Here is a 21,419-nt window from a genome sequence, read left to right as displayed (position 1 = left end):
TCATCAATATTAGTCAGTTTAGAGAAACCACAAGAAACCTAAACCTGCATGGCCAGATCTGATCGCGACCCGTCTACGATGTGAGTCCCGTGCCTCCGCTATTAAGTCATTTCAATCGGTACAGCTACAGAACTAGGTGTTGTAGTGGTAAGACAATTGACTCATATTCTTGAGGAAGGCGGTTCAAATCCCAATCTGGCCATCCGGATTTTGATTTCCTGTGATTTCCCTATATCGCACAGCGTGAAAACCGGGATGCTTTCTTTGAAAGGGCACTACCGATTTCCTTCCCTAACCCTCGTAGTGTTCCGTCGCTAATGACCATGTCGTCTACGAAACGTTAATCAGAAGTTTTTTTCAGTACAACTACTAAATGCTGTTATATTACTAAAGAAATGAAAGAAAAACAAGACTATTGTTGTTGTCCAATATACTAATGTACGTATTTCTGTGTATGCTCGACGAATAATATTTCCAGGAAATAGAAGTATAGCACACAGACCTTCCTGTGTGATTTAACTTTAATTTACGGCATATAAATTTTAGTTTCAGTTTCTTCTCTTTTACGCAACAAACAAACATTAGAACTGTAGTGTTATGAACTGATGAAGTATCACTCGTCCGGTGCCACTGTGGGTTCCTTGGTTGCTTTGGGGGATCGGGGAGTGGAACTGGAACATGCTAAATATTAGTTCACTTTATTAAAAGAATGATAAAAATGTTTACTCAGCTTTATACAATCCACTGCTACATGAATTTACCGAATAACTGCAACTATTCTTGAATATTTAAGCATCACTCGAAGCACAGATTTACTAAACTGTCCTCTTTAAGTACAAAGTTCACAAAATTCAGAATGCGAAGCTGGGGGAAAGGGTGTAGCTACGCTAGCTCCTCGTCGTTGCAGCATGCCGCGAGACATCGATATGTTCTGCGAAATCGATGCGAGTTGTCAAATTTTCTTATGGCACCGCGAACTTTGTACGATACCACACTTAACCATTTCCACTGTACGTTATTGTTAGCTCACTGATTTGCTTTCGGTCTTTTAAGGCATACAAGTTTTACTTTCAGTTTCTTATATTTCTATAACTAAGAAACATTAAACATCGGAAATTCCCAGCATATGTTATCGTTAGATCACTGATTTGTCTTCGATCAAGTTTCGAAACATGTATGTGGAATACCTGAGATACAGTCGATGAGCACCATGTTTGAAAATGAAAGGAAGATAAGGGCTTAACGTCCAGTAGACAGCGAGGTCATTAGAAAGGGAGCACAAGCTCGAGGTCATTAGAAAGGGAGCACAAGCACGGATCACGAAAGGATGGGGAAAGGAGTCGGCCGTGCCTTTCGTGATGAACCCTCGCGGCATTTGCCTCAATGTACTTAGGAAAACCACGGAAAGGCTAAATTCGGATGGCCGGACGAGGATCTGAATTGTCATCCCCCCGAATGCGAGTTCATTGTGCTAACACCACTTTTGGGAGGTGTGGATATTTAGTGAGAAAGAGTGTTCTGTGGAATACATTTTTGCTGTGATGTTACGGAACTTCCAGAGATACTTGATCAGACGCATGAATTAAAAACTGGTCCCTCAAACCCGACTCGATTAGTTGAAGATAAACTGTAGTAATGCATTACAGGTGGAACGACTTTGGTAGTCCTCTGGTTCGAGGTTTTATGAAGTTGTATGAGGTTGTTTCTGTTGTATCCTTAGAAACGCGCTTCATAAGTTCGAGTGAAATAAAATACACAACCTATTATTTCCGCGCGCAAAAAAAAGAAAGAAAAACCTATAAGAAAATGGCTATGATGTACCAAGCCATGCATCAACGTTCCTCCAAAATCTGTGACCACTGTCTTAACTATTACCCTCTCTCACTCTGTGTAAGTTCACTGAAATGTTCGTTTCCTTGAGATTTTTTCACCACGCTGGTTTCATATGGCTTCAAAATTAATATAGGTTCTTATCCACTTAAACTAATGCTCGGAAATCGACAGACACTTTGAAAGTCATACATTTCTTTATCTGTAAGAATTAACTGGACCGTTTTATGCAGACTGAAACTTCTCATTAAAATTAACTGTTGACTGTGTATGCAGGCTGAAACTTCTCATTAAAAGTAACTGTTGACTATTTCTGGTACTGTAATTTATTTAGCTAAAACCAGCATTCGTTGCGTAGTTGAAGAAATCTTGTTAAACTGTAATCAATTGGTTTTGAATTTCTCATGCTTTCAGTGAAAAATAAAATATTTTTGTTGCTATGTTTCAGATATCTTGCACAACAGCATTAGGCTGTGGAAGACCTATGGGTCAACATATCTCGTCTGGCTTGGTACCAGACCATTCATATTCCTCATAGATGCAGATGAGGTTGAGGTAAATGTCTCAATATAGTAACATGTGACATTTTCATGCAGCTTAACTTAGCGTGAAGTTTTACATTGTCATTTTTTCATATTGATCGGGGTAGCTAAGAACGTCCATGTACGAATTTTCCCTTCATCAGATGTGATAAAACCATCTTTCTGGAATTTCAAATGCATTTCAAGACGTTTATGATCATCTCATATAGACCTATATCATTCAATTTTCTCTAACGTTAGTACATTAACAACACAACAGAAATTCTAGTTTCTATTGAAGTACGCCCACAGGTACATATGTACAGATTCACCCAAAACTTTATGGTCAAAACTATGCAGATGCTTGCGAATACAAAACTGAGTACTTTGAGGTAAACAATAATGATCACATATGCCTATCAACATCTTACAGCAACAACTTCAGATAACAGCAACAGTTCAAACTGACGACCGCTCCATTGATGGATGCTTATTTATCCATGTTCCCTACACGATTCAACATCATCTCGTCCAGTTATATTTTGCGAACAGTTCTTTATAGAGAGCCGTGACTAACACTCTGTGGCGTGAACTACACTGTTTCTTCAACATTTATGTCTATAGCAACAGATATGTTCGTCAGTTATACTCTTAAGTTGAGGGGAAATATTTACAAGCGTTCAAAACCTGCTCTCTGCAATTAAAAATTCACATAAAAGGTCTTGCAGTTTTACTAAATCAACTGTCAGAAACTGAAACATATGTTAATGATTTAGGCATTCTGATTAGATGAGCTGGTCCTGCCAATGTGAAATATACAGGGTGTCCATGGTCGAGTGGTCAGTATTTGGAGATACAGGGTGCGCTCTGCCCTTATGAAGCCAACTGAGGAGCTACTTGATTTTGAAGTAGTGGCTTTGGTCACGAAAAGTGACAACAGCCAGGAGAATGGTATGTTGACCACAAGCCATAAATATCCGCATCCAGCTATGCTTATTGACTGAGGATAACATGGCGGTCAGTCAGTACCATTGGGCCTCCAGAGACCTGTTTGGACGGAATTTAGTGTAGTTATATGTGCTATTAAAATGGTTTCTGAGACAGAACACACATAATTTATTTATTTATTTAGCATCCAATAGATCACACATGTGATACAGGATTTGTCATTTGATTACACGTAACACATAACAACACATACACATAATAAATGGACAAACATATACAAACAGCAAAACAAATTACATACACATAGTACATAAGTAGTGTACAAGAACTTATTACACAAAAACAAAAGTATGGGCTCATCATAAACAATTATATACATTGTTGCTTATTTTCTGTATTATTCAATACACTGTTAGATTCACACAAGTACAGCAGTGAATAATAGCACAGATCAGCATACAGCAAGCTGACTTTTACTCACTTGCTGTTTATTCAGCATCAAGATGCTGCTTTCTAGAGAGTTATAGAAATCCAAATATGCCCAACCCAATTAACTGCCTTTTGTTCTGCAATATATCTCCTTAAGGAATCCCATTACTTAAAGAGACAAATCAATGATTGTTTAAAAATGTTATCTGTATCGTGATGCAAACTCTTAACCTGCTCACTTTAGGTCTGTGATGAAGCACCTTCTGGATGCATCCAGCTGGTCATATACAGGTTGTTACAAAAAGGTACGGCCAAACTTTCAGGAAACATTCCTCACACATAAATAAAGAAAAGATATTATGTGGACATGTGTCCGGAAACGCTTAATTTCCATGTTATAGCTCATTTTAGTTTCGTCAGTATGTACTGCACTTCCTCGATTCACCGCCAGTTGGCCCAATTGAAGGAAGGTAATATTGACTTCGCTGCTTGTGTTGACATGCGACTCATTGATCCACAGTACTAGCATCAAGCACATCAGTACGTAGCATCAACAGGTTAGTGTTCATCACGCACGTGGTTTTACAGTCAGTGCAATGTTTACAAATGCGGAGTTGGCAGATGCCCATTTGATGCATGGATTAGCACGGGGCAATAGCCGTGGCGCGGTACGTTTGTATCGAGACAGATTTCCAGAACGAAGGTGTCCCGACAGGAAGACGTTCGAAGCTATTGATCGGCGTCTTAGGCAGCACGGAACATTCCAGCCTATGACTCGCGACTGCGGAAGACCTAGAACGACGAGGACAACGGCAATGGAGGAGGCAATTCTTCGTGCACTTGACGATAACCCTAATGTCAGCGTCAGAGAAGTTGCTGCTGTACAAGGTAACGTTGACCACGCCACTGTATGGAGAGTGCTACGGGAGTACCAGTTGTTTCCGTACCATGTACAGCATGTGCAGGCACTATCAGCAGCAGATTGGCCTCCAAGGGTACACTTCTGCGAATGGTTCATCCAACAATGTGCCAATCCTCATTTCAGTGCAAATGTTCTCTTTACGGATGAGGCTTCATTCCAACGTGATCAAATTGTAAATTTTCACAATCAACATGTGTGGGCTGACGAGAATCCTCACGCAATTGTGCAATCACGTCATCAACACAGATTTTCTGTGAACGTTTGTGCAGGCATTGTTGGTGATGTCGTGACTGGGCCCCATGTTCTTCCACCTACGCTCAATGGAGCACGTTATCATGATTTCATACGGGATACTCTACCTGTGCTGCTAGAACATGTGCCTTTACAAGTACGACACAACATGTGGTTCATGCACGATGGAGCTCGTGCACATTTCAGTCGAAGTGTTCGTATGCTTCTCAACAACAGATTCGGTGACTGATGGATTGGTAGAGGCGGACCAATTCCATTGCCTCCACGCTCTCCTGACCTCAACCCTCTTGACTTTCATTTATGGGGGCGTTTGAAAGCTCTTGTCTACGCAACCCCGGTAGCAAATGTAGAGACTCTTCGTACTCGTATTGTGGATGGCTGTGGTACAATATGCCATTCTCCAGGGCTGCATCAGCGCATCAGGGATTCCATGCGACGGAGGGTGGATGCATGTATCCTCGCTAACGGAGGACATTTTGAACATTTCCTGTAACAAAGTGTTTGAAGTCACGCTGATACGTTCAGTTGCTGTGTGTTTCCATTCCATGATTTGAAGAGATGTAATAAAAAGAGCTCTAACATGGAAAGTAAGCATTTCCGGACACATGTCCACATAACATATTTTCTTTCTTTGTGTGCGAGGAATGTTTCCTGAAAGTTTGGCCGTACCTTTTTGTAACACCCTGTAATTGCATACCTCCCTCTATTTGATAGCAACAGTAAAAAGATGTAATTTGAGAATTTATTTATGGTTGCTTTGTTTCAGACTATTCTCAGCAGTCCAACTCACATTAAAAAATCTATAAGTTACAAATTTGTAGAACCATGGCTCGGACAAGGACTTCTTACCTCAGATGGTTAGTTACTTTAATACTAATTACTTGTACCATGTCATTATGTACAGTTTTTACAGGAGGTTGAGCAACACCTCAGTTAAAGTAAATTTGTACTTGAAAATAGCACAAGTTGCTCACATGAATCTTTTCACATAGTTAGATAAGAATAATAAAAAATGAATTTAGTTAAATCTTAATTTGAATATCAAAAGTTAATCTGGAGAAAAACAGAAATTATATGCAGAACCATTCTCTTTACTCATTAGATTTAATCACTTTAAGTACTTACAGAAATATTTGCCCTTACACAGTGAGTCCACATTTTACAGTGAAAGATAGATTTTGATTTGTTAAAATGTACTAAATGGATGTTTTAAAGAGAAACGTGAATGATCTGTTGTGGGTTGGCAGGATAGCCAACACCGTGTTTCTAGAGGAAGCCGAAAGGCACGCGTTTTAACTCACGCAGGCTGGCGTGAGGTCTGGAACAGGACAAAGAAATTATAATTTAGAAAAAAACGGACGTAGCTGGTGGAATACTTAACTTTAATCCATTAATGGTGAACGTCGCTTTTGACAGTTCATAATTACAGCATCAATAGTAACTGGTACTGGCGCCTTGGTAGGTCGTAGCAAATGACGTAGCTGAAGGCTATGCTAACTATCGTCTCGGCAAATGAGAGCGTATTTTGTCAGTGAACCATTGCTAGCAAAGTCGGTTGTACAACTGGGGCGAGTGCTAGGAAGTCTCTCTAGACCTGCCGTGTGGCGGCGCTCGGCCTGCAATCACTGATAGTGGCGACACGCGGGTCCGACGTATACTAACGGACCACGGCCGATTTAAAGGCTACCACCTAGCAAGTGTGGTGTCTGGCGGTGACACCACATGATCAATTTTTATTACACCATTTTCTCTTCAACTCCCTTATACTTAATACCAAGTCCAAAAGTTTAAGATTATAAGGCACAATTTCTGATCAGTGCATAACTTCAAGAGCACCTTCAATAGCACAACGTCAGTCTGATGTTGTTCCTTGCAAGGTGTATGTACCAAAGGCTGGAACATTTTTAATTTTTGACTTCAGAATGTCTTCTTGCAATATAATTTTACGGCTTTTAAATTTTCATTCTGTTGACGACATCCTTAGAGGTGTTGAAACTAAAGTAAATGCAATAAACAATTATTTGAAAGTGGTTGGCTCTGTTATTTCTCCCTTAAAAATTGTACTATGGGATGGACCTGGTCAGCCAAAATGGTCACAGAATCCTTGGCAGTAATGCCACTTGCAGAGTAATCATGGGGCTCATAGAGTACCATGATATGGCTACCCTAATCATCACGAACCACCCTGCCATGTTTCACTTTTGGAATTTAAACTCAGCCAGAAGTTGGAAAAATTGTGAATGAAGATTCATCCAGTCAAATGACTTTTCTCCATTGCTCCATAGCCTAGGTTTTATGGCTATGTTTTCTTCTTATGGGCATTTGCATCACAGATGAGTAGTTTCCGAATTCCAGATTGCCCTCCAATTCACAGCCAATGGAGCCCCCTTCATGTTGATTTGGTGCTGACAGGGTTTGCAAGAAGAGCATTCAGTTCTGTAGTGACTTTTGACTTTTGTAGCTATCATCCTCTTAGTTTTAATCACAATACTCTCCAATGTTCATCCACCATGATCACTCAACACACACTTTCATCCTCATTGTGACTTAGTGGCTGATATTTTTCCATTTTCACTGTATGCAGTATAAATCTTTGATACAGGGTCTCTTGAAGTGCCAAACACTTCAGCTACCTTGGTTATGGAAGCACCCACCATTAGGGTATGTACAGTTTGCCCACGTTTAAATTCACTTAGTTTAGACATAATGACTCCCAACTATTCAGTATACTGTTCTGACCATGACTGACACTTGCAACATGTTGAGTACATTGCATTGGTGCCATTCGTTGTTCAATACAACAGTGCAACTTAAAGACTTGGCTAGAATCTGCATTTATGTTCAAACATGCATTTCTTGCATTGTTTCCTTATTTCTGTCCAGCCCCAGTATTACGTTATTGGCTGGGAGACCCCAAGTGGTATATCAGCTTCCTCTGCACACAACAGCAACTTTCCAGGCTGTATGTGTGAAAGTTCTGTCTTAGATGTATCTGTAGGGTGTTGGTGACTGTAAAAAGTCTGTCTATAGTGTGGTGACGTGTTCGTGTTTGACAGTGATCAGAGGAGAGAGAGGGTGAAAGCCAGTGTCAGCATGTACGGAACTCCTTGTGAATACTAACGTGACTACTGGGCTTTAGTCACCATCTGTGTAGATCACCACAAACTGTATCACATGATCTCACTTCATGAAACACTGTGGAGAGGCTGGAAGTTTAATCCAGGACAATGGCACAAGGTCAGGTGGTCAGGAACAATGTCACAAACTGTCCTTTCATGCTGACCAAATAGTAGGGGTGAAAATTTCTTCCATTATCAGGATTAATACCTGAGTACCTCAAGTAAAGCCCCACCACACAGGTGTGCTGTAACAATTTTGGCTAGGTAGATGAACTTATGTTACAGTGGTATTGTGCCTCAATTAATGAAATAAATGACATTTTTGTAAACAGATATCCTTGTGTTGGCATAATAACATCAAATAGCAGTATCCAAGTTTTGGTGAGGAATCAGTGTATGACAAGCTCATCTGCAAATATAAAAGGAATAGATATTTCTGACTTTAAACAATTGCTGTGATTGGGGATATTGAACCACAAATTGTTCATATCTCAAAGAAGTCGCCATTTAATTGCACCCAGTGTGTGATTATTTCAAATAAATATAGTCAAAATGCTCTACAAAGCCTATAGATGTTGTACTAAGTGACATGTATCAAAGACTTGTAGGATGAAACAAGGATTATCATTAATGGTTTGAGGTTACTGTGACCACTTGATATTTTCACAAACTATGATTATCACTAGATGATGTGAAGGTTACTATTCATTATGGAATTTTGAGAACTGGTGCCAGAGCATAGAAGTCTGTGCATGTTGACACATTAAGATGTTAGGTACGCTGTAAGTCCCATGAGCCCAACAGTGGCTTCTTCGTTTGGGTGGAGTCAGTTCCCTGGCCTGGCAGTGTACTTTTCATCTGGGTGAAGTTAATCCATGTGAACTGAGACAGTACTTATCATTCAGACAACATCATTGTATGGGAATCGCTGCAACAAGGTTAAAAAACAAATGTAATTTTAATAAAGTTTATTAAAATATTGTGTACAAATATGGGGTTATGCATGTATTAAAAAACACAAACCACCTCTTTAGTTAATTTTCTAGCTGCATTGTGCCTGAATGGTTTTTTGTTTGTCTTCTAATGTTCAGAACAATATCAATGCACTTTATGCACTTTTCCTTCCTTTTTGTGCCACCTAGTGTCTGCTTCTTTGTGTATCAATACTGCCTGGAGTTTCTTCATGTGAATACTGTGACACTACATCTACCAACTTTTTCTGAAATATTGTAATTGACACTTTCTGTGCCATCATGTCTTTGAATACATCAAATACATTCACAACAGTGATGTTCAGAAAGAGAGTAAATTGTAACTTTTCATCCATTTTATTGTCTTTCTCAGTTGATCTGATCAGAAAGGTGAATGGCAGTTTCTTCCTTATTGTATTCAGTGACCATTTTTAGTTTTTGTAAACCCCTAGTCTCATTGTTACATTTCCGTGTCACTCAAATACATGTGTGAGCTCCCCCCCCCCCCCCCCCCCCCTGCCAATGAACCATGGACCTTGCCATTGGTGGGGAGGCTTGCGCGCCTCAGTGATACAGATAGCCGTACCGTAGGTGCAACCACAATGGAGGGGTATCTGTTGAGAGGCCAGACAAACATGTGGTTCCTGAAGAGGGGCAGCAGCAGCAGTCTTTTCAGTAGTTGCAGGGGCAACAGTCTGGATGATTGACTGATCTGGCCCTGTAACACTAACCAAAACGGCCTTGCCGTGCTGGTACTGCGAACGGCTGAAAGCAAGGGGAAACTACAACCGTAATTTTTCCCGAGGGCATGCAGCTTTACTGTATGGTTAAACGATGATGGCGTCCTCTTGGGTAAAATAATACGGAGGTAAAATAGTCCCCCATTCGGATCTCTGGGCAGGTACTACTCAAGAGGACGTCATTATCAGGAGAAAGAAAACTGGATCGGAGAGTGGAATGATCCCTTAATCGGGCAGGTAGGTTAGAAAATTTAAAAAGGGAAATGGATAGGTTAAAGTTAGATATAGTGGGAATTAGCGAAGTTCTGTGGCAGGAGGAACAAGACTTTTGCTCAGGTGAATACAGGGTTATAAATACAAAATCAAATATGGGTAATGCAGGAGTAGGTTTAATAATAAATTTAAAAAAATAGGAGTGCGGGTAAGCTACTACAAACAGCATAGTGAACGCATTATTGTGGCCAAGATAGATACGAAGCCCACGCCTACTACAGTAGTACAAGTTTATATGCCAACTAGCTCTGCAGATGATGAAGAAATTGATGAAATGTACGATGAGATAAAAGAAATTATTCAGGTAGTGAAGAGAGACGAAAATTTAATAGTTATGGGTGACTGGAATTCGACAGTAGGAAAAGGAGGAGAAGGAAACGTAGTAGGTGAATATGGATTGGGGGTAAGAAATGAAAGAGGAAGCCGCCTGGTAGAATATTGCACAGAGCATAACTTAATCATAGCCAACACTTGGTTCAAGAATCATGAAATAAAGTTTTATACCCGGAAGAATCCTGGAGATACTAGAAGGTATCAGATAGATTATATAATGCTAAGACAGAGATTTAGGAACCAGGTTTTAAATTGTAAGACATTTCCAGGGGCAGATGTGGACTCTGACCACAATCTATTGGTTCTGAACTGTAGATTAAAACTGAAGAAACTGCAAAAAGGTGGGAATTTATGGAGATGGGACCTGGATAAACTGACTAATCCAGAGGTTGCACAGAGTTTCAAGGAGAGCATAAGGAAACAATGGACAGGAATGGGGGAAAGAAATACAATAGAAGAAGAATGGGTAGCTTTGAGGGATGAAGTAGTGAAGGCAGCAGAGTATCAAATAGGTAAAAAGACGAAGGCTAGTAGAAATTCTTGGATAACAGAAGATATATTGAATTTAATTGATGAAAGGAGAAAATATAAAAATGCAGTAAATGAAGCAGGCAAAAAGGAATACAAACGTCTCAAAAATGAGATCGACAGGAAGTGCAAAATGGCTAAGCAGGGATGGCTAGAGGACAAATGTAAGGATGTAGAGACATATCTCACTAGGGGTAAGATAGATACTGCCTACAGGAAAATTAAAGAGACCTTTGGAGAAAAGAGAACCACTTGTATGCATATCAATAGCTCAGATGGAAACCCAGTTCTAAGCAAAGAAGGGAAAGCAGAAAGGTGGAAGGAGTATATAGAGGGTCTATACAAGGGCAATGTACTTGAGGACATTACGGAAATGGAAGAGGATGTAGATGAAGATGAAATGGAGATATGATATGGAATGAAGAGTTTGACAGAGCACTGAAAGGCCTGAGTCGAAACAAGGCCCTGGGAGTAAACAACATTCCATTAGAACTACTGGCAGCCTTGGGAGAGCCAGTCCTGACAGAACTCTACCATCTGGTAAGCAAGATGTATGAGGCAGGCGAAACACCCTCAGAGTTCAAGAATAATATAATAATTCTAATCCCAAAGAAAGCAGGTGTTGACAGATGTGAAAATTACCGAACTATCAGTTTAATAAGTCACGGCTGCAAAATACTAATGCGAATTCTTTACAGACGAATGGAAAAACTGGTAGAAGCTGACCTCGTGGAAGATCAGTTTGGATTCAGTAGAAAATTGGAACATGTGAGGCAATACTGACCATACTACTTAACTTAGAAGATAGATTAAGGAAATACAAACCTACATTTCTAGCTTTTGTAGACTTAGGGAAAGCTTTTGACAATGTTGATTGGAATACTCTCTTTCAAATTCTGAAGGTGGCAGGGGTAAAATACAGGGAGCGAAAGGCTATTTGCAATTTGTACAGAAACCAGATGGCAGTTACAAGAGTCAAGGGGCATGAAAGGGAAGCAGTGGTTGGGAAGGGAGTGAGACAGGGTTGTAGCCTCTCCCCGATGTTATTCAATCTGTATATTGAGCAAGCAGTAAAGGAAACAAAAGAAAAATTCGGAGTAGGTATTAAAATTCATGGAGAAGAAATAAAACTTTGAGGTTCACCGATGACATTGTAATTCTGTCAGAGACAGCAAAGGACTTGGAAGAGCAGTTGAACGGAATGGACAGTGTCTTGAAAGGAGGATATAAGATGAACATCAACAAAAGGAAAACAAGGATAATGGAATGTAGTCGAATTAAGTCGGGTGATGCTGAGGGAATTAAATTAGGAAATGAGACACTTAAAGTAATAAAGGAGTTTTGCTATTTGGGGAGCAGAATAACCAATGATGGTCGAAGTAGAGAGGATATAAAATGTAGACTGGCAATGGCAAGGAAAGTGTTTCTGAAGGAGAGAAATTTGTTAACATCGAGTATAGATTTAAGTGTCAGGAAGTCGTTTCTGAAAGTATTTGTATGGAGTGTAGCCATGTATGGCACTGAAACATAAATGATAAATAGTTTGGACAAAAAGAGAATAGAAGCTTTCGAAATGTGGTGCTACAGAAGAATGCTGAAGATTAGATTGGTCAATCACATAACTAATGAGGAGGTATTGAATAGAATTGGGGAGAAGAGGAGTTTGTGGCACAACTTGACTGGAAGAAGGGATTGGATGGTAGGACATATTCTGTAGCATCAAGGAATCACCAATTTGGTTATTGGAGGGCAGTGTGGAGGGTAAAAATCGTAGAGGGATACCAAGAGATGAATACGCTAACAGATTCAGAAGGATGTAGGTTGCAGTACGTACCAGGAGATGAAGAAGCTTGCACAGCATAGAGAGCTGCATCAAACCAGTCTTAGGACTGAAGACCACAACAACAACAACAACAACAACAATGACAACAACAACAACAACAACATGTGTGAGGTTCTCACTAACATGCGGGACTATCACCTGAATTGAAAGGCCAGTAAAATTGGCTCCACACACAATGTGTTAAGGTTTATACAAGAGAATATTAGCATGGAACAAAGACATTTTAAATAGTCATTACATACTGTATTAAAGATCATTTAAAAAAGTCTGTGTGTACATTTCTTTGTATTAACTACTTTTTTAATTTGTTTTCCATTTACATATACACCTACAGTATCATTAATGCTTGCATAAAGGCTATTATCATTTACCATGACAGGCAAATGAGCCTGTTTTCTGCATTTCACTCTGTGCTGAGGAATAAAGGTTTTTAAACAAACTTGTTTGACTTTTTCAAGGCTTATTCACTTAAAGATTGAATTTATTTCTTCTTTTTATCTCATTGAGTACCTAAATATTTACAAATTGTGGTACTGTAGAGATGCTATCATCTACATATAATATGCATACTGGGACTACCAGTGTAATACATTCCATTTCACTGTATACAGCAGAGCAGGAAGGAACATAGGACACGAGACATTAAAGACACATGGCACTTGTCACGTAGTGATTAGTTAGTTATGTCACTCTGACACAGCCCCTGCCCCAAAGTATGGAGCACTGGGGATAAAAGCATATTTGAATTATACCTTGCGACCAGTTTGTGCACAAATACCTGCACATGAAAGACACACAACTACACTCGGTGACACAGCTGGTTCTGACACATGTATATGTTCACGCAGTTGTTGTAACAGCTGGGGAAGCTGTTGCTCATCTGACAGTGGTGAGGGGGCAAGGAATTATGCTGGCATGTGCAAGAGCTTGCCACAAACCATCTCAGTGGATGAGCACCTAAGATCCACTTTGAAATCCTTGCATGTTCCTAATAGCACTAGTGGTAATGTTGGAGTACAAGTATCATTGTGGCACATTAGTGTGGTTTTTGAAGTGTGATGCCTTCTCTCAACTATGCTGTTGCTTTCTGGGTGGTTGTTTGTGATCCAGTGGCACTGGAGCCCACACAGTTTTGACAGTTCACTGAAAAGGCTGATTCTAATGATTGTCCTTGGACAGTAGTCACTTGAAGAGGGCTGCTGAAATGTAACAACCAGGACTTGATGAATGCCCCAGTGGTTGTCTTAGTGGATGTGACCCTGAACAGAACTGTCTCTGCCTACTGTGTACATCTGTCCATTGCCATGTAGATGAATCTGTAATCTTCAGATAGGAAGGGAGAGCAATCTACTTTGATGTGGGTGTGGGCAAAACTCATTGTTGAAGCTGGAAAATGTCCCACATTTTTGTCTATATAACATCTGATCTTGCAGTGTTGGCACTGTAAGCATTGGCAAGCCTAGGTGCGCACATCCTTCTAGGTAGAAGGTTACACGAAATTATGTCATCTGTTTGGCTGTGGCACTGGTTCTGGGTTGTGACAAATTGTGGTTGTTGTCAAAAACTATGTTGAAAGTGAGGTGTGATGTAAAGCCTTGGTTTGTTTGCAGATACTTCGCATCATATTTTTGCCATAGGCATAGCTCAGTGGGTAAGTGCTTCAATAACAGTTGAAGTTGTTGATCAGAAAACTGAGCACAGATGAGCTCATTGTAGTCCACAACCTACTTATGCAGAAAAAATAATTGGGTACAATCTTATTGGCACCAGGAATGTGGTGGATGTCAGTTGTACGCTAGAAAATGTATTCAATGTGTCTGAGCTGGCATGGAGAACACTTGTCACTGAGCTTTTTGAACAATGAAAGATTGGATCTGTGGTCCCTGTAGGTGGTGACAGCATGAGCTTTGATCAGAGGGTGGAAAAGGCTAATGCTTTCATAAATTGCTAAAAGCTCTCTGTCTAAGTTCTCCAACATATTTGATGAAGTAGCAGTTCTTGGGAGAAGAACTCAGTGGTTACCATTGTCCATTCACCTCCATTTTCCTGCATTTATTTATTTCTGTTTATCTTATTGATATTGCTTAAGTTCCTTGTGTATTCTGTATTTACATTGATAACTGTCTCTTCTTTTAATTGGTTGTGTATCACTCTCCATGTTTCATACCTCCTGATGCAGCCTTGTCTAGTAATAATTTTAATTTAATTTTATTTTATCAGTTTTGTTTATTGATAGAAACTATTATGCAGGCATGCTATTCCTATTTTGTGCTAAAGGTTTTCCTGCCTACTCCACTGTTATTTATGTACTGTTCAGTTTTTACTTTTTCATTGCAAAGATGTTACTTACTGTATGTTTCTACTTCAGTCTAGATGTGTTACTTCTCTTCCAATGTTGTCTGCTAACATTTAACTTCCCTGGTGATAATACTCTGTAAATGTCTGAAGGTGGCCTTGTAAACCAAAAACCGATTAACAATTAAAGTAATATTGTAGAACAAAAGCAAACTGGTGCTTTTCATTTATTTGCCTGAGTGTTCCTGTGATGAGACTAAGGTGGTGTGGCATGGGAGCCACATGTGTCTCAGCTGCTGCAGTCTGTAGTTGCAATATTTATTACTGCTGAGCCAGCTTCTTGATGGTGGCGTGGAGAGTTCACAGGTCATAGGGAATGAATGATGGTCTTTGGGCAGGGACGGCATCACAGCAAAACAGCAGAGAATTGGGCTAGTGTGAGATGCCTCAGCTAGCCTCAGAATGAGCAGAAATTGTCATGGTAGCCACTGTGATGTGTGAGTTGAGCAAGGTGTATGTTCTATCAGCAACTCAAAGCAACTTGCATTATACCTGCCCTTCATAAGCAATTAAGGTTAATGTGACTTTAGGTAGCAATTGTTGTTGCCAAATGTGTAGCAGCAAAGCATCTGAAATGATATTGGCATCAGTTATTCCACATGGATGTCTCCACAATTTAGATGGTATATTTTTGCCCCATCTCTCATGGTTCAGGATTCGTATGAGTCCTTTATCCATTGCTTTTGTAAAATGAGAAATCAATGCCATGTTTAGATCATTGTAGCCAAGCTGGAGAGGGGAATCTAATATAATATTTGACACCATTGCAACAGCTCAGTGATCAATATTATTGATCACTAAGGTAAACTATTGAAAATAATCACTGATTTTCTGTTGAGTGCAAATATTCTCCATTATTGTAGATGAATATCTGGTTGATTGGGCACAAATGGCTGGGTCTGCAATGCAGAAGGAGCAAGAGTTGAAGAGCAGAAAATCTTTTGCCCTCAGAAGTGGTACTGGGACCAGTGAAAGAACTGGGAGCATATTCACATTGGGCTTAATATCATATGACACTCCTGTATTACTGTGTGAAACACTGATCTGTGACTGTATCACTGTATCCGATGGCATGAGCGGCGTGGTTCAAACCATGATGTTCAGAGTCAGATCAGTGTGTGGTGCAGAATCCAGTGGTTGGAGCACTTATTTTTAATATCCTGGATGGCTCTGTCAGTGGCGCAGAGTAGGTTATGCACAGTAGTCATTGTGGCACATATCTGTACAAATCATGGCAGATAACATATCCACAAGAATCCAGTTTCTTCTTTGGGGTCACAACTCATGTAGGTAAACTATTGTCTACATGTAATATGCGTACATGGACTGACTATGCATAAATTACACAGACATAAAATACATGTGCATAAACATTGGCATAAAAAGCAGAACAAGAAGCAACAAGTGAGAAATTAAAGACGTAGAGCACTTGTTACATATTTATTAGTCTATTATGTCACTTCCACAGTACTAAAATATTTTTAATATAGACAGAGACATATGTTAATTTCATAATATATTTTTAGGAAAAATGTCAGTTCTCAGTAGTTTACACGGCACATCTTCTGTTTCTTTTTTCTTTCTGGACAGGTAACCATTGGCGAAAACATCGTAAGATAATCACTCCTACATTTCATTTTAAAATTCTTGAAGAATTTATCAATGTTTTCAACTCAAACGGGGATGTCATGATCGATTTGTGGAAAAAGAAATTAAATGGACCAGCCTTTGATATTTATTCTTATGTCAACCTGCTTACCTTGGATATTATAAATGGTAAGTAATAATGTCTACATGACATTTCTATACTAGTTGGAATGAGGACTAGACACTAAATTTATACTTATTTCTCATGATTTTTCAGAAACAGCAATGGGAGTAAGTTTCAATGCACAGATCAACAGCGACTCTGAATATGTCCATGCTGTTCGAAGGTAGGGCACATAACTGTCAGCAATCTGCAAACACTGTTCACTTACAGTCCTGATAATGACAAGCACTTGGCAAAGTTTAAGTTCCATGTTTATAAAAGTATTTTCATAATTTCATGTTAATTTAGCATTTAATGAGTGTTCTTTCATCATAAATTAATATTTCATTGTAGGTCTTTGAGCACTGTATGGGTTATGAATTGGTATTCTTTGACAAACATCAGTTTAAGACTGTCTGTCATACAATCAACTATGGGTATCGGAGTACAAAGTACAGAATGGAAATTAATTGCTGTAAGAGTGTTTTGGTTATGCAGTGCAGTAGTTTAGACAATTTATAGAATAGATGTGCTGAATGTAAATGAATTCCTATTGACAAGTTTTGGGTACCTAACCCAGTAACTTAGACTTTACACATGTAGAGAATGGCAGTTAATTCCTATCACAGTGTTTCACAGTGATGCAGAAATTTTATTGAAGACTGGTACCTAATGTGTGCTGTTTTCTTCTTAGTCATGGTCGGAGTGGGCACTTTGCTTAATGAAAATTTTCAAAATGTACTGCAGAGCAAAAGTGAGCCAAGCCATTACATTTTTATTTGAATAAATTCACTAAAGTGAATGGAACAACTGGGGATGAAGTCAGTTAAATATAGTGACAAGAAATGATGTAAATGAAATCAACTCATAATTTTTTTCTTTCGTCATGACATATTCATTACACTGCAGGTTTAGGAATTACAGATGAATTTCACTGTTAACATTTCATCGATTCAGTATTCATTGGTGCTATTATAATTTTATTTAAATGGGTTTAATTAAGTTGGTGAATATTCCACTGGAAGATTTCACTGTTAGAGCTGTTTCTCTGGTGGTGCTATGGCTGAAGGAAGAACCTCCATCATTTTTTTCACTAAACAGAAGGAACATAAAAATGATGTAAAATGTTTGACTTTGTCATTAATGTGTGTTCAGATGATGTGATTGGTTAAGACATCTGCTTACAAACTGCAAGGGCTATTAGCATGAATCCTGATCCAGCACCAATTTTCATTTATCATTATAAATGTACTACATCAGATTTTGTATCACACCATCATAAATGGTAAGAAAAAATGTATATCTTGAATTGTGAACACAATTCTAGTGAGCAGACATTTTCATTTGACCTTGGAGAGATAAAATTTCTCATGACTGACTGAACATATTTCCAGCTGACATGGTCTTGTAGTGAATGTATGAAATGTGACTATTCCCAAAACACTTTGGAGTTACACTTCCTTCATCACATTATGACACATCTTTTGGCAAGTAAGGAAACATTATCTTCTGAAAAATTCAAACACCTGGCACAACTGAACTGGTTGATTTATTAGTTTTCTGCTCCTACATCATTATCTGCAAATAATACTAAAATTTTATTTAGATACTTTTGTAATCTAACCATAGTACATTCCTGCTACAGTCAAAGATGAATGAGCAAAATGAAGTTAACTGTGACTCATGAATCAGTGTACATGATGTATTTTCATTAGTGCCTGAAGTTCCATAAATCTTTCATTGTAATTTTTAAAAAGTTATTCAGTGATAAGGATGAAGAAAATGCACCCACTTAGCCTTCAACTTAAATGCTATTACTATGGATGTGACAATGACAGACCAAAATGTGAGCATAAGCTTTTATGGATTTTGTCAGTTTCAGTAAAATTGTAGTTATGTGACTGTTTTGTTGTTTTATGGTAACTGAACAATGTTTTTCACACTGTTTCAAGAGACTTTAATCATTCTGCCACGTTTTCTAGTGCACCAGTGTAGCCACAGAGCTTACATATTAATATTTCATCCTATGCCCAATACTACTAGTAAGAAACAGCTTTTGATTGTGTAAAGGGACTGAAAAATAGGCATCTAATTCATTTTAAAATTACATACACACTTCATCCTTCCACGAACTACTCAAAATGTTTTAAGGAAGACATGTGGTAGCATTTTAACTGAAAACTGTGTTATGATATAAAATGTTAAGAATATGTATCAGAAATAAAAAATGAAAATAGAGGTGGGCATATACAGGGTGTTTTAAAAATGACCGGTATATTTGAAACGGCAATAAAAACTAAACGAGCAGCGATAGAAATACACCGTTTGTTGCAATATGCTTGGGACAACAGTACATTTTCAGGCGTACAAACTTTCGAAATTACAGTAGTTACAATTTTCAACAACAGATGGCGCTGCAAGTGATGTGAAAGATATAGAAGACAACGCAGTCTTTGGTTGCGTCATTCTGTACGTCGTCTGTCTGCTGTAAGCGTGTGCTGTTCACAACGTGCAAGTGTGCTGTAGACAACATGGTTTATTCCTTAGAACAGAGGATTTTTCTGGTGTTGGAATTCCACCACCTAGAACACAGTGTTGTTGCAACAAGACGAAGTTTTCAACGGAGGTTTAATGTAACCCAAGGACCGAAAAGCGATACAATAAAGGATCTGTTTGAAAAATTTCAACGGACTGGGAACATGACGGATGAACGTGCTGGAAAGGTAGGGCGACCGCATACGGCAACCACAGAGGGCAACGCGCAGCTAGTGCAGCAGTTGATCCAACAGCGGCCTCGCGTTTCCGTTCGCCGTGTTGCAGCTGCGGTCCAAATGACGCCAACGTCCACGTATCGTCTCATGCGCCAGAGTTTACACTTCTATCCATACAAAATTCAAATGCGGCAACCCCTCAGCGCCGCTACCATTGCTGCACGAGAGACATTCGCTAACGATATAGTGCACAGGATTGATGACGGCGATATGCATGTGGGCAGCATTTGGTTTACTGATGAAGCTTATTTTTACCTGGACGGCTTCATCAATAAACAGAACTGGCGCATATGGGGAACCGAAAAGCCCCATGTTGCAGTCCCATCGTCCCTGCATCCTCAAAAAGTACTGGTCTGGGCCGCCATTTCTTCCAAAGGAATCATTGGCCCATTTTTCAGATCCGAAACAATTACTGCATCACGCTATCTGGACATTCTTCGTGAATTTGTGGCGGTACAAACTGCCTTAGACGACACTGCGAACACCTCGTGGTTTGTGCAAGATGGTGCCTGGCCACATCGCATGGCCGATGTCTTTAATTTCCTGAATGAATATTTCGATGATCGTGTGATTGCTTTGGGCTATCCGAAACATACAGGAGGCGGCGTGGATTGGCCTCCCTATTCGCCAGACATGAACACCTGTGACTTCTTTCTGTGGGGACACTTGAAAGACCAGGTGTACCGCCAGAATCCAGAAACAATTGAACAGCTGAAGCAGTACATCTCATCTGCATGTGAAGCCATTCCGCCAGACACGTTGTCAAAGGTTTCGGGTAATTTCATTCAGAGACTACGCCATATTATTGCTGCGCATGGTGGAAAATATCGTACTATAGAGTTTCCCAGACCGCAGCGCCATCTGTTGTTGAAAATTGTACCTACTGTAATTTCGAAAGTTTGTCTGCCTGAAAATGTACTGTTGTCCCAAGCATATTGCAACAAACGGTGTATTTATATCGCTGCTCGTTTAGTTTTTATTGCTGTTTCAAATATACCGGTCATTTTTGAAACACCCTGTACTTTGAAATAATGACTTCATTAATGGTACTACCACCACAACACTACAATTGTATATTTGAAGTTTGTCTTAATTAATGAAAAAAATATATTGGATATTTTTCCAATTAATAAGCTATGTCTACTACTTGGCTTATGAGAGCATAAAATTTAACAGCTTACTTAATCCGTTTGTTTTACATCTATAGATTTAGACTGAGTTTAACTGAACCCATGTAAGTAGGTTCTCAATATTAATGAAGTATCAAAACTAGACGTATTTGTCAGAGGGAGTTATGCGCAGTCCTTAAAAGTAGAAGATAGGTTTACTTTCCATCTGTCAATCACTGATATAAGTGTTTCAAATTGACCAGCTTTGGACAGTGTTGCCCATCTTCAAATCATTTATAGTAGTTAAAGGGTAGCCAGTCTTAACCCTACAGTAGCCACACATGGACTGACAGTCCACATAAATGTATTTTTTTCCATTTCCTTTACTCTCTTTGGACCAGGGAATCACATGAATGAGTACCTTCCTGCTGTTGACAGTACTATTTTACTCCTTTGTTTCATTTGGACTAGAGCAGCAGTGGTGGAATGGTCAAAAATTGCAGAGTGACAGTCCCATGTGAGCAATGGTGTTCAATGTAATTTTCATTGTTGCCTTTAGGAGAAATAATAAAAGGGAAGCCATTATAGCCATATTATAGTTAATTCTGAAGGGATTTGTTATTATTACAATATTGCTTTGTGTTAGATCATTGTCTTGTTAAGTATAGGTTAGTTAATTATTATGTTTATATATTTTTGTGGAATGCAATTGTTGTTTCCATTTG

The 21,419-nt window shown here is 39.2% G+C and overlaps 1 protein-coding gene across 1 annotated transcript in view; it reads left to right on the top strand.

Moving 5' to 3' along the window:
• LOC124555720 (cytochrome P450 4C1-like) overlaps positions 1–21,419 on the top strand; it is a 258,545-nt gene that overhangs the window by 164,115 nt on the left and 73,011 nt on the right. Inside the window, exons 4-7 of the mRNA XM_047129727.1 lie at positions 2,279–2,385; positions 5,669–5,759; positions 16,655–16,840; positions 16,929–16,998. Of these exons, the coding sequence (XP_046985683.1) occupies positions 2,279–2,385; positions 5,669–5,759; positions 16,655–16,840; positions 16,929–16,998 (454 nt within the window). The remainder of the gene's footprint in view (positions 1–2,278; positions 2,386–5,668; positions 5,760–16,654; positions 16,841–16,928; positions 16,999–21,419) is intronic.

This window comes from Schistocerca americana, chromosome X (assembly GCF_021461395.2).
Source record: "Schistocerca americana isolate TAMUIC-IGC-003095 chromosome X, iqSchAmer2.1, whole genome shotgun sequence".
Classification (NCBI taxonomy): Eukaryota; Metazoa; Arthropoda; class Insecta; order Orthoptera; family Acrididae; genus Schistocerca; species Schistocerca americana.
The sequence above is the reverse complement of the archived record's forward strand: the minus strand, read 5'-3'. Positions and strand labels throughout refer to the sequence as shown.